The sequence below is a fragment of the Scyliorhinus torazame genome, chromosome 4 (assembly GCF_047496885.1).
Source record: "Scyliorhinus torazame isolate Kashiwa2021f chromosome 4, sScyTor2.1, whole genome shotgun sequence".
Taxonomy (NCBI): domain Eukaryota; kingdom Metazoa; phylum Chordata; class Chondrichthyes; order Carcharhiniformes; family Scyliorhinidae; genus Scyliorhinus; species Scyliorhinus torazame.
In genome coordinates, this window is record NC_092710.1 from 52168455 (window position 1) to 52180670 (window position 12216).

Sequence of the window (12216 nt, forward strand, 5' to 3'; positions counted from 1 at the left end):
ACGCACAAGGCCACCATTCAAGGTTGAATCCCAATGCCCATTGTCTGCAGGGGTGAAGGTCAGACATGTGGCATGGTGCATACCTCTGTGCTCATCCAGATCCAAAGGGATACACGGTGGTTCCGGCCTGCATTGAAGACCCTGCCCCCACATGTCCCCCTCTCCCATCCTGCCCCTCGCAGTCCCACACCGTTAATGACATGGAAACATCGTTTACTGTACATGCGGAGGAGAACGCATTGATGCTGCTGTCGAGGTGCCGGACATTACAAATTGGTGCACGCCCGGCACCCACCATGATTTTGGCTTCACGACCAATTCTCCCCCCAATCTCCTTTCCCGATTTCCCAGTCGGCCTGGGGAGAATCCCGCCAATGATGAGGATAAAGGGGAGTGAGATTAGCTGAACTGATCTTCCAGAGAGTGTGAAAGAGAAACATGTGCCAAATGGCCAACAGCAGCTGTGTGTTTCATAGATTTCATAGAATTTACAGTGCAGAAGGAGGCCATTCGGCCCATCGAGTCTGCACCGGCTCTTGGAAAGAGCACCCTACCCAAGGTCAACACCACCACCCTAGCCCCATAACCCAGTAACCCCACCCAACACTAAGGGCAATTTTGGACACTAAGGGCAATTTATCATGGCTAATCCACCTAACCTGCAGTTCTTTGGACTGTGGGAGGAAACCGGAGCACCCGGAGGAAACCCACGCACACACGGGGAGGATGTGCAGACTCCGCACAGACAGTGACCCAAGCCGGAATCGAACCTGGGACCCTGGAGCTGTGAAGCAATTGTGCTATCCACAAGGCTACCGTGCTGCCCCAATAATATCATAGAATTTACAGTGCAGAAGGAGGCCATTCGGCCCATCGAGTCTGCACCGGCTCTTGGAAAGAGCACCCTACCCATCGATAATCTGCCTTGGACTCGAAGATTTCTCCAATTGAATTTCAACTGGTGAAAGAGAGCAGCCATATGCGAGAGTGTAAAGGAACTGCCCAAACTGGGCACGCTGACGTTAGCATTACTGAATGGTAAATAAAGACAAAGGCCACGCAACAATCACAGATTTGTCCAGAGCAAGATAGACGGAGGGTTTCAAAGCTGGCATAGGGCAGGCATTAAAAGGATGGAGGACCTGTTCATAGACGGGACCTTTCCCAGCCTGAAAGCGCTGGAGGAGAAATTCAGTTTGCCCCCTGGAAACACTTTCAGATACCTTCAGGTACGCGCATTTCTAAAAAAACAGGTGGTGTCATTTCCGCTGCTACCCCCACACAGGATACAGGATAGGGCGGTCTCCGGCACCTGGGTAGGGGAGGGGAAGGTGTCGGACATCTACCAGGAATTTCAGGAGGCGGAGGAAGCCCCAGTGGAGGAACTTAACGGTAAATAGGAGAAGAAGCTAGGTGGGGAGCTAGATGCGGGCCTGTGGACGGATGCCCTAAACAGGGTTAATTCTTCATCATCATGTGCCAGCCTTAGCTTAATCCAGTTTAAGATGGTCCACCGGGTACACATGACGGCAACCAGGATGAGCAAGCTCTTTGGGGTTGAGGATAAATGTGCGAGGTGTGCGGGAAGCCCTGCAGATCATGTCCATATCTTCTGGGCATGGCCGGCTCTTGAGGGTTTCTGGCAGGGTTTTGTTCTGGCAATGTCCAAGATCTTAAACACGCGGGTGGTGCCGAGTCCAGAGATAGCGATCTTTGGTGTGTCAGACGTTCCGGGAGTTCAGGAAGCGAAACAGGCCGTCGTATTGGCCTTTGCCTCCCTGGTAGCCCAGAGACGGATTCTTTTAATGTGGGAGGACTCAAAGCCCCCGAGTGTAGAGACCTGGGTTAGTGACATGGCTGGCTGTCTCAGTCTCGAGAAAATAAAGTTTGCCTTGAGACGGTTCTCTCGGAGGTGGCAGCCATTCCTCGACTTTCTAGGAGAGCAGTAATGTTCAGCAGCAGCGGCATCCCGGGGAGGGGGGGGAGGAGAATTGTTATGTTGTATTGTTCTTTTCTTTGTATATATGATTAACTTTTACTTCATTTTGTTATGTTAATGGTTGCGCACGGTTATGCAAAAATTATGTATTTGACAAAAATTTTGAATAAAAATAATGTAAAAAATAATAAAGACAAAGGCCATTGGGTGAAATGATATGAAATCTAAATATGGGAATCATGCTGTTTACAGGAACGATTCTAATGCTGGTTAATTCAGCTTCCAATTGTTTTTTATTACATGTGATGGGACTTGTACACTCTTGTGGTAAGGAGGTGGATGGAGTACAATTGCATCACAGAGTTTCGACAAGGGAATTCATTCAGCTGTCGAAACTTGTTTGTGGGAAATTACAAAAAAACAACTTGAACCGTTTTCTAACCTCAGCTTCCCTGGAGAGATCCTGGAGAGTATAAAATGAATGCAGTTTAATTGAGAGACATTGGTTGCTTCTCAACGGAAGAGATTCACTCCACACAGAAAATGCATCGACCAATTCAGATGGTCAGGAAAATATACTACTTGATACTTGCCATAATTGGTGTTCCAGGTAAGGGTTTATAACAAATGAAGTTCTGAAATTATGCACATGCGCTGGTTTCCGGAATTCACCTTCTCATGGCTGCTTTAGTCACAGAAAATCTTTCATCACGAAGGATTAAGAACATTATTGTTTAATTCAAGGACACTGGTTGTTGCTGTTCCTGGAAATCACAGCATTTTAAAAAGTGCCTGGAAAACGGCTTAAAAGCTGTTTTTTGGTTTTGGTCTGCGTGCTGAATGCAGAAATTTTTACATAATAGATTTTATGTTCGTGGCAGTAATGTGACTAACTAATCTATGTTAAGGTGTCCAGTCTCTATATCAGCTAAAGCTGAGCTTCTGTGTTGTAAAAGGCGTGGCCATTATTGATGACAACCACTTGATTATTTAAAATTCAAGCAACCAATGGAAATGTGTTTTGATTGCTGGAGATTCACTGGAGTACAGATAATTTTACAAGGAGTGGTGGTCAGTCCTAGCTAAACAGGTCATGGAACCTAGTGGGCTACAGATTATATAATCAATGGGAGAAGCCAGATCTGTGTGCAGTTTTTCAGTCTGTCAGAAGGTTTGAGTTGAATAGCAGGCTTGCCAAATGCAGTCTGGCTGGGCACAAGAGTCTGATAAGACAGAAGGATTTTCAGACTTCCTGAAAGGGAACTCTCTCCAATGGTCTGCACAAATAAGCAGGGAAAGCGTTGTGTTAACTTTACTTCTAAGTGGCATTTGAACCATCTTGGGTTGCTTAGTTGGAATATATATGGCGATGGTGTAAGGCATCAGTTTGAAATTTCCCTTATGTTTAAGAGCTCTTTAACTGATAATTGTAAAACTAGCTTCTTTGCTCTAAATGGGGGTAATTCTATTCTTAAATTAAAGTTCGTTTGAAATAAAGGATACTTATTAATCAGAGTGATCACTCAGTTTAAGTGGGAATTTACTGGTAAGATTACTCTTTCAGTGAGGACGAGTTTCCTGGGTGTGGAAGAGGTTACTCTAGTTGTTTTGCAAAGAGTGGTTAAAACAAAACTTTTGGCTTTGGCGGTCAAACTGCAATTGACTTTACCTGAAGGGGTGCAGACGTTGGAGATAATTAAAGCGATAGCTCAGCATTTAAATTCACCAAAGGCATCATTCGGAATCACTAGAACTAGCTAAAATTTATTTACGAGTGAATCATTTTGAAATGGAGGAAAAGCTTGAGCTCCTCAAAAGAAAATTGAAATGAGGAAACTTATTGTGGAAATGGAAAGATGAGCAAGGGATGAAAAGGAAAGAGGCAAACGAAGAAGAAAAGGTAAAGGAAAGAGCAGCAACGGTAGAGGGAAAAGACAAGCAGAGAGATTTTGAACTTCGGATAATGAATCTGCAAATAGATTACAAACTGAAAAGTTTGCAGTTAAATGCGGACATTGAGGCTGTTGTATTATATTACTTCTCCTGGTAGCATGTTATATTACTTGAAGTAATGTGTGTTACACATTTGTTTATGCCGAGAAATTCTTAACTTTGATGATGATGAATACTCAAAGTCATCTCGTGATAGCGAATAATTTATTGAGTAACTAATCAATTAACTTGTGAGTTTGATTCTTCAATACGTTTATCAATACTTTTACTAGCAGTTAAATTAAACAAGATAGGATTGGATTAACTATGAATATTATACTTGTTCTCTGAGCTACCTCTACGCTTCTGTTCTCTAGTCACAACACACCCAAAGAGAACGGGGAAACAGATTGAGCCTGTATTTATACCCCCTATTAGTGTTGCCCTCTAGTGATCATTTGACTGTACTGACTAACCATTAACCCTTTATGTATATACATATACAGAGATCACTACAGAGGCAAGTTCAGAGGAAGGCAGGACCCCTCTTTGTCAAAAGCCTCAAGTGAAAATGTTTGCATATATTCATGAACTTCCTACGGTTGACGACAAAGATGTCGAAAAACGTCTTTTGTCTCGTTGTGAAATTAGCCAAATACCATGTGGGTATTGTTGGTTCAAACAAAATTGTTAGATGGAGCGAGTGAAGTGTTTGCATTGTTAGCAGAGGAGTTATCTCGGGATTATGATGAGGTGATAAAAGCCACTTAAAATGCATATGGACTAGTGCCAGATTCCTATGGATGAAAGTTTCGAAATCTATGGAAGGAATCACGTCAGATGTATATGGAATTTGAAAGAATTAAACAAAATAATTTTGATATGTGGTTAAGAGAATTAAAAATTGACCGAACGCATGAAACCCATGGGGACATAGTTATTTGTTGACCAATGTGAAGATTCACTTCCTATAGTAGTGAGAACTGCTGTGAAAGAGCAAAGGGTTAAAATTACTCGACTGGCAGCAGAGCACTGTCAATTAGTTCATAAATCAAGGTTTGTAGTTCAACATCAATTTTAAACTGTGAAGGATATGAGCTGGGGAAATGAGAAGACTGCAGGTAGTGAAGGCAAAGCAAGTCTCGGAGATATTGATGACTTTTCAGCTCAGGTCAGAAAGGAATCGTCTGGGTGTGGAAGAGATTGAAGAAACGTTCAATGTTTTCATTGTAATAAGTTTGGATCCACAAAATCACGGTGTTGATGTCTTAAGATAAAAACTAGGAAGACAAACAGGATAAACTAACAGGGTTTATTAAAATGGGAAAAAAATGTGGTTACCTCTCAAGAGGTGCACAATACTGCACACTGACTCAGAGGGTGCATGTTAGGAAGGTGTCTGGTTTGTTTAAATATTTTAGATGTGGGGTAGGGTTTACACATGTCTACAAGGTGGGTATGTAAAGAGATTAAGACCTTCAGGCATACAGGAGGAAGTCAATTTTTAATGGGTGAGAGACAGAGGTATGTAGTTCAGATTAAAATTGCCCGATAAAGTGGTAAAATGTGGGATCACAATGAAGTGTGTCGTATTCCATTATGTAAAACTGGTGAAGTGGCTGCAGGGTAATTATCTTTTACAGGCAGGTCCAGTCCTTTGTGGGTAATTATATAGCGAGTGATGCCTACTGTGGTTGAAAGGCAGTGGAAAGTGAAGCGACTGAGGTGTTTCAAGAATCATATCCGAGTGGTGTTACTAGATTGTGTGGGAATAAAATCACAAAGTCACAGGTTGAGACATGAGGCGGAGAAAACAAGGAGTACGGATAGCGAGATTGAGGTTCATTTATCAGGTCCAGCCTTTAACCAGATGACTGATAAAGAACAAGAGCAAGTGGAGGGTGGAGGTCAGCTGTGGAATTCTCTGTCAGCGGATCCTCCGGCCCGCCGGTAGCACACCCACACCACGTTTGCTGACGGCGAGGGTCGGCCCACAATCGGGTACTCCATTGGCCAGCTACGGGAATGGGGAATCCTGCTGCCGACGGGGGTGCGACGTGCAGGACTGGTGGACCGGAAAATTCCGCATATCTTTAGTTCCAGAAAATTAGGAGAATTACAACAGAGGAATTCAGAGATAAAGTTGATCAGAAAGCATACACAGAGATAGAATCTGAGTAGCCAGGAGTGTTATTACACAATAAATAATATATTAATAAGGAAGTGAAGCCCTTTAAATGTTCAGGTTGATGATAGAAGGTCAGCACTTGATCACATGGTATTAACAGTGCGTTATAGAAATGAAGTTCTGTGGGTAGCACATGAGATTCCTGTCGGGGGTCATTTAGGAGTAAGGACAACTCCAGTAAATATACAAAAACATTTTCATTGGCCTGTCCTGCAGCGGGATGTAGTTGAACTTTGCCATACATGTCATACTTGATTGGTATTGGAAAATCTTAAACAACAAGCAAGCCAGCTACCTTAATACCCATTCTTGCATTTGAGGAAAATTTGTTGAGGCCTCAATTGTTAAGATGATAAAAAGTAATCAATGTTTGTTGACAATAATGGGTGTGGTTGCTAGATTTCCGGAAGCAATTCTGTTGCAAAATATTGCAGCAAAGAAGGTTGTAGTGGAATTAACTTTGTTTTAGCCACATACGGGCTAACAAAAGATATCTAGTCGGATCAGGGATCCAATTTTATCGCAACGTTATTCAGGGAAGTTATTAATAGCTGAGGAATAAAGTGCATCATCCAGCATCAGAAGGAGCTTTAGAAAGGTGGCATTTGATAAGTGGAATCAGACTTTAAAGACAACATCCATATTATCATAGAATTTACAGTGCAGAAGGAGGCCATTCGGCCCATCGAGTCTGCACCGACTCTTGGAAAGAGCACCCTACCCAAGGTCAACACCGCCATCCTATCCCCATAACCCAGTAACCCCACCCAACACTAAGGGCAATTTTGGACAATAAGGGCAATTTGTCATGGCCAGTCCACCTAACCTGCACATCTTTGGACTGTGGAAGGAAACCGGAGCACCCGGAGGAAACCCACGCACACACGGGGAGGACGTGCAGACTCCACACAGACAGTAACCCAAGCCGGAATCGAACCTGGGACCCTGGAGCTGTAAAGCAATTGTGCTATCCACAAGGCTAGCGTGCTGCCCCAAATGGCATGCATCAGTTTAAAGTGGTGCCATTTGGAATGAATAATGCGTGAGCAACATTGCGAAGACTAACTGGACTACACAATTGTGCAGTGTACACTGCAGGTTTGGTGGTGTTCAGGTCACTGTGAAAGGAGCTTTTGGAACATCTGAAGGATTTGCTCGATTGTCCACAGTGGGGATGATTTGGTGGTAAACCTGACTCAACGTCTGTTTACCAAAGCTAAATCACATTATGAAGCCACATTGTTGGTCATGGTCAGATTAACGCATGGAATGAGAAACTTAAAGTGATTGGGCACTTCACAATGCCATCGACGAGAAGAGAAGTTTTGAGATTTCTGATATTGTGTCCCTTTTGGCAGAAACCCCACGCCACATTTCACCATGATGGTTGTTCCACTGTGTTCCGCCACCCTGGGCTAGTGCGCGGTCAATTCCAGCCTCACTTTACCCTGAGTCGCAGCACAATTTAAATTGACAATTAATTCTTCGAAAATATCCGCGGGCTCTGGACTGTCGCTGACAAAAGACGACAGTCATCAGGTATGTAAATGCAAACACATTTTGAAAAATTAATAACAGTAACTATAATTAACTATGCAGTAGATGAACGTGGTTAACTATTATCTAATTACTAATCCACCTCTTTTACTCACCCCCACTCTCTGTACACACAAACGCAAGACTGACAAACAAACACAGAGGGGAAAAAGGTGTAAATACAATGATGGAAGTAAAAGGATAAGGGTCTTTGTTTCAAATGGTTGTATTAGTTCAGCTTTTTCATACGTTAGCCTTCTCGTACTCCTTTCTACAGTCTAGCCCTTCAGTTCGAGGTTTTTGTTTTCAGTCCATAATGGTTTTCAATACAGATTCATCCAAGTCTAAAGAAGCTCTCCGCAGGTACAGACATCCTCATTAGGCAGCATTAATGGAGGAAGAGAGAGCGAGAGAGAGAATGTGAAAGAGAAAGATACACATTCACAGCTGCTCAACTCAGCGTCCAGGCTCCGAATGTCCTTTCTATGGTGATCTGAAAACAATTCCACTCAGGTAGGACCCATCATTGCCTGTCACCGGGCAGAATATGGCCCTTTGCCAATTCATTGGCTACCAGCCAACCAATTGAACCGCCTACCTCCGATCTCTCGGGTGCCACAAAGTCTGAGTTCTGCTGTTCAAAAACTCCACAGTTCATTATTTTACAACGTTTGAGTTCCTTGCTTGCTCTTTCGCCTTAAAGGTATATGTTCAGAAAATATCCATGATCAAAATGATAACCACCAAGTAAAAGGAATGGGAAATAAAGGAATCACCACAAAAGGCACCTTGCAACTGACTGACCTTGGAAGAAAGAACTAGAAATTCCTTTGGATGGCTGACCGTTTGGAGGTACTGACAAACTGAAAACTATGCTAGCTGTCGCATCAGTTTGAATCACACCCGAATTACCACAAGCAATTTCAGGTGGCCATTGATGCCAGTGATGTGGGCCTTGGTGCTGTTATGTTACAAGAAAATGAAGAAGCTATGGAAAGACTTGTTTGCTCCCCCACCCCCCAAAAGCCAAATACTCGTCAAAGGATGTATTCGACCATTGAGAAGGAGGCGTTGGGTTTGGCATTGGCTTTGCAACCTTTTGGCATTGATGTTGCTACAAATTCATCGGCGATAATTGTTGACACAAACCATAATCCATTGAAGTATTTGGTGAAGTTTAAAGATTGAAACAAAATACTTATTCGATGGAATTTATTGCGACAACAATTTAACTTGAAAGTTATACATGTGGCAGGAAGAGAGAATGTGAATGCCGATATTTTATCATCATTTGAGATGAAAGAAGAATGGAACGTCAAAATTGGGAAAGACAGACTTAAATGTACTATACTGCTGTTTAAATGTTCATGCATAAATATAAGGGGATATGTATCATATAGAGCAATGTGAATGCATAGTAATGAGTAGTGTTTAAAGTTGAAAATGTTATGCAAAATGAAGCCATATTTTCATATTGCTAGTTCATTCTGTTAAGAGGTTAAGTGTGAGGAATGGACAGAATTGGTATATTTCCATTGCATTTCATATCTGTTGCAGGAATGCTCTTCAAAGTCTGGTTAAGGTAATATCTGTTGCAGTCATATTATTAAAGAACCTTGATTATGATATCCAGACTGTGTTTCTGTTAAAACTTATTTTAAGATGAGTAAAACATTAGGTAACCATTGTTTCTATCTATTTATGTCTTTTCATACAGAAAGCTAATGAAACATTGTTATTGTTTCTGGAAATCCCCTGGGTAATAGATCATTTATGAGAGATTGTATTTTGTGCTAGCTGATTAAGTGGCGGGACATTATAGTGGGATACAAATTATGAAATTAATGGGAGGAGCCTTGTATTGCTGTAGTTTTGCAGTGTGTAATCAGCTTTTATGTTGAACCGCAGTTATGCAAATTCTGCCAGGGCCTATTAAGACGTAGTGTATTGGATCTGCTGTTAAAAAAGTCTCTCTTTCTCCAAAAGGTCTACACCGAGATAAGCAAGTAACCTATTTTGTCAACTTTACGTAGAAATGATATTTGAACTGTATTGGGTTGTTTAATTGGAATGAGTGAGTGAGGTGCAGACAGTAAGTACACGTTTAAAATTTTATTTAAGACCTGTTAACAAAGTTATTTATTTGATGCTAATCTTGTTAATTCTGTGTTTAAATTAACATGTGTTTTGACATAGACTATACTTATTGGTCAGAGTTATCATTCCTGGGGTGAAGTACCCTTCCTTACAGTTTTACAAATAGAAAAAGAGTTCTGGGTTCCCGTCTGGTATTCAAAGAAAATTTGGGGCCTGTCCGTTTCCCCAATAGTATTAGTTTTAAACGACATTTTGGAAGAGCTGACTGAAAGTTCAGAAATTTGCTGATAAAAGGTGTTTTTTTGGACAAATGCAGCATTTGCGTGAAATTGTTGGGAAGCGGCATATTCATTCGCATAGAGTCCTGTTGATCAGTTGAATGCAATGATTTCAACATAGGCTAGAATGATTTTTTACACTGGCAGTTGCAAGTTTGGCTTTAAAAAATAAACAATCTCTTCATATTGCTAGTTAGGAGGAAGGTCTGATGTATGTAGAAATTGTTATATATTACATATAATAATTATACTTGTGGCAGTAATGTTTTAATAGCCTGGATGAGGTATATATTTGTTGCAGTAATATTATTACAGAATCTATGTTGTGATATCCAGACTGTATGTCTGTTAAAGCTGTAATTAAGAGTGGCTAATGGTGGGGAAATGCTTGATCCTGACCATTCTCTTTTTACAGATAAATGGGCTATTAACTTGTGTTCCGATTGCTGGAGATTCCCCGGAGTGTTGGTAATTTATGGGAGATTGGTGCTAAATCCAAGCTAAGCAGGCCATGGAACTTAGTGGGCTACAAGGATATAATGAATGCAGGCTAGGTATATCTGTAGTTTTGCTGTCTGCTAGAAATTTTAAGTTGAACAGCGCTTTTGCCAAATGTGGTCAGCTTGGGAGGAGAATTCTGACAAGACAGAAGAATTTTCAGTTTGTTCCTGAAAGGCAATCTCTCTCCAAAGGTCTGCACAAATAAGCAAGTAATCATGTTCTGCTAACTTTATTTATCAGTAGAATTTTAACTTTATTGTGTTGCTTTGTTGGAATAGAGAAATCGGGAAGGTGTGAGGCATGAGTTGAAGTTTTTCCTTGTGTTCAAACACTGTTTACCCGATAATTGCTGTTATTTTCCTTGATGTTAATGCGGTTACTTCTTTGTTCAAATTTGCCATTCTCATCCCGTACCAATACAATGTTGTGTTCTGGACCGGGATCTTGACATCTGGAAGAAAGGAGAAGGATCAACGGGGCGCTTGAAGATATCAGCTCTTTGCATTTCAGAGCGTGCCCACAGCGGCACATAATTAGAAGCTGAGTGTCTGAAGATTATTCTCATGTCCGCCTGAAAAACAGTGCAAGAGTCATGGTTGGATTTATTGAGCTATGACCCAATTGTAAGCCACACATATTATCTGGCTAATGCTTCCTGCCTGGTCTCAGGAATAGGCAATATTTTCTGTAATTCCACTCTCTTTTCCTTTTTATGTGTTACAGTGAATTTGGTGTCAATTTTGATTCTTTCCCGTGGAAAGTGCAGCCTCTCCACCTGCACCACATGCTACTTGGTGGCTATGGCAACAGCGGATCTTCTGGTCATTATCACTGAGGTCATACTGAACCGAATCAATGATTATTATTTCCCATTGAATTTCCTAAGAATCACCCCTGTGTGTAGTGTTCGCTACGTCCTGCTCCGTATAGCCACAGACTGTTCTGTCTGGTTCACTGTCGCTTTCACTTTTGATCGATTTGTCGTCATTTGTTGTCAGAAGCTGAAATCTAAATATTGCACCAAGAGAACTGCAGCTGTGGTCCTAGCAATTATCGACATTCTGTTCACTGTGAAAAACATCCCCATCTACTTTCGATTTAAACCTCGAAGGATTATCGACAATGTACCTTGGATGTGTTTAAATAAGCGGAGCTATTTTACTGACCCTGTTTGGATTGGATTCAGAAAATTTGAAAAAGTTCTAACGCCACTGATACCATTCGCTTTAATTTTGCTGCTGAACGTACTGACAGTCAGACACATTTTGGTGACCAGCCGGGTCCGTAAGCAACTGAGAGGTCAGAGCGTGGGGGATAATCACAGTGACCCGGAGATGGAGAGCAGAAGGAAGTCGATGATTTTACTCTTCTCCATATCCTGCAGTTTCATCCTCCTGTGGTTTGTTTATGTTTTGTATTTCTTTGATGTAAATGACCTCTTTGATGCAGATTCATTTTACATCTTTGAAAATGTTGCCTATATGCTGCGGAACTTAAGTTGCTGCACAAACACCCTGATTTACGTCCTGACTCAGTCTAACTTCAGAGAGCAATTGAAGAGCATGCTGAAATACCCAGTTATATCAATTATTAAATTAATTAATAAACAACACATCTGAGACCAATCAGATGGTGAGGCAGTGCTGAAATGCAAGAGGGTAAAGCAGGTAGCTCGGAAAGGAAAGGCCAGGAGGAGTGGGGGAAACAAAATAACTGTTAGGGATGGGCAAGGGTGAATATGAATG

At 41.7% G+C, this 12216-nt stretch overlaps 1 protein-coding gene across 1 annotated transcript; it reads left to right on the plus strand.

The window, feature by feature from the left end:
- Nucleotides 1-3806: 3806 nt before the first annotated feature.
- On the plus strand, nucleotides 3807-12216 carry LOC140411348 (probable G-protein coupled receptor 139). The gene is made up of 3 exons (XM_072500468.1): nucleotides 3807-3933; nucleotides 4378-4533; nucleotides 11195-12216. Exons 1-3 carry the CDS (start codon nucleotides 3807-3809, stop codon nucleotides 12088-12090), a joined length of 1179 nt encoding a protein of 392 aa, XP_072356569.1. The 3' UTR covers nucleotides 12091-12216.

What these genes read in the sequence shown, in the direction of transcription:
- LOC140411348 (XM_072500468.1), top strand. Translation starts at nt 3,807, where the DNA reads ATGAAAAGGAAAGAGGCAAACGAAGAAGAAAAGGTAAAGGAAAGAGCA. An exon ending in AATAGATTACAAACTGAAAA is followed by an intron (nt 3,934 to 4,377) that starts GTTTGCAGTTAA and finishes ATACATATACAG; the next exon opens with AGATCACTACAGAGGCAAGT. An exon ending in TGAAATTAGCCAAATACCAT is followed by an intron (nt 4,534 to 11,194) that starts GTGGGTATTGTT and finishes TATGTGTTACAG; the next exon opens with TGAATTTGGTGTCAATTTTG.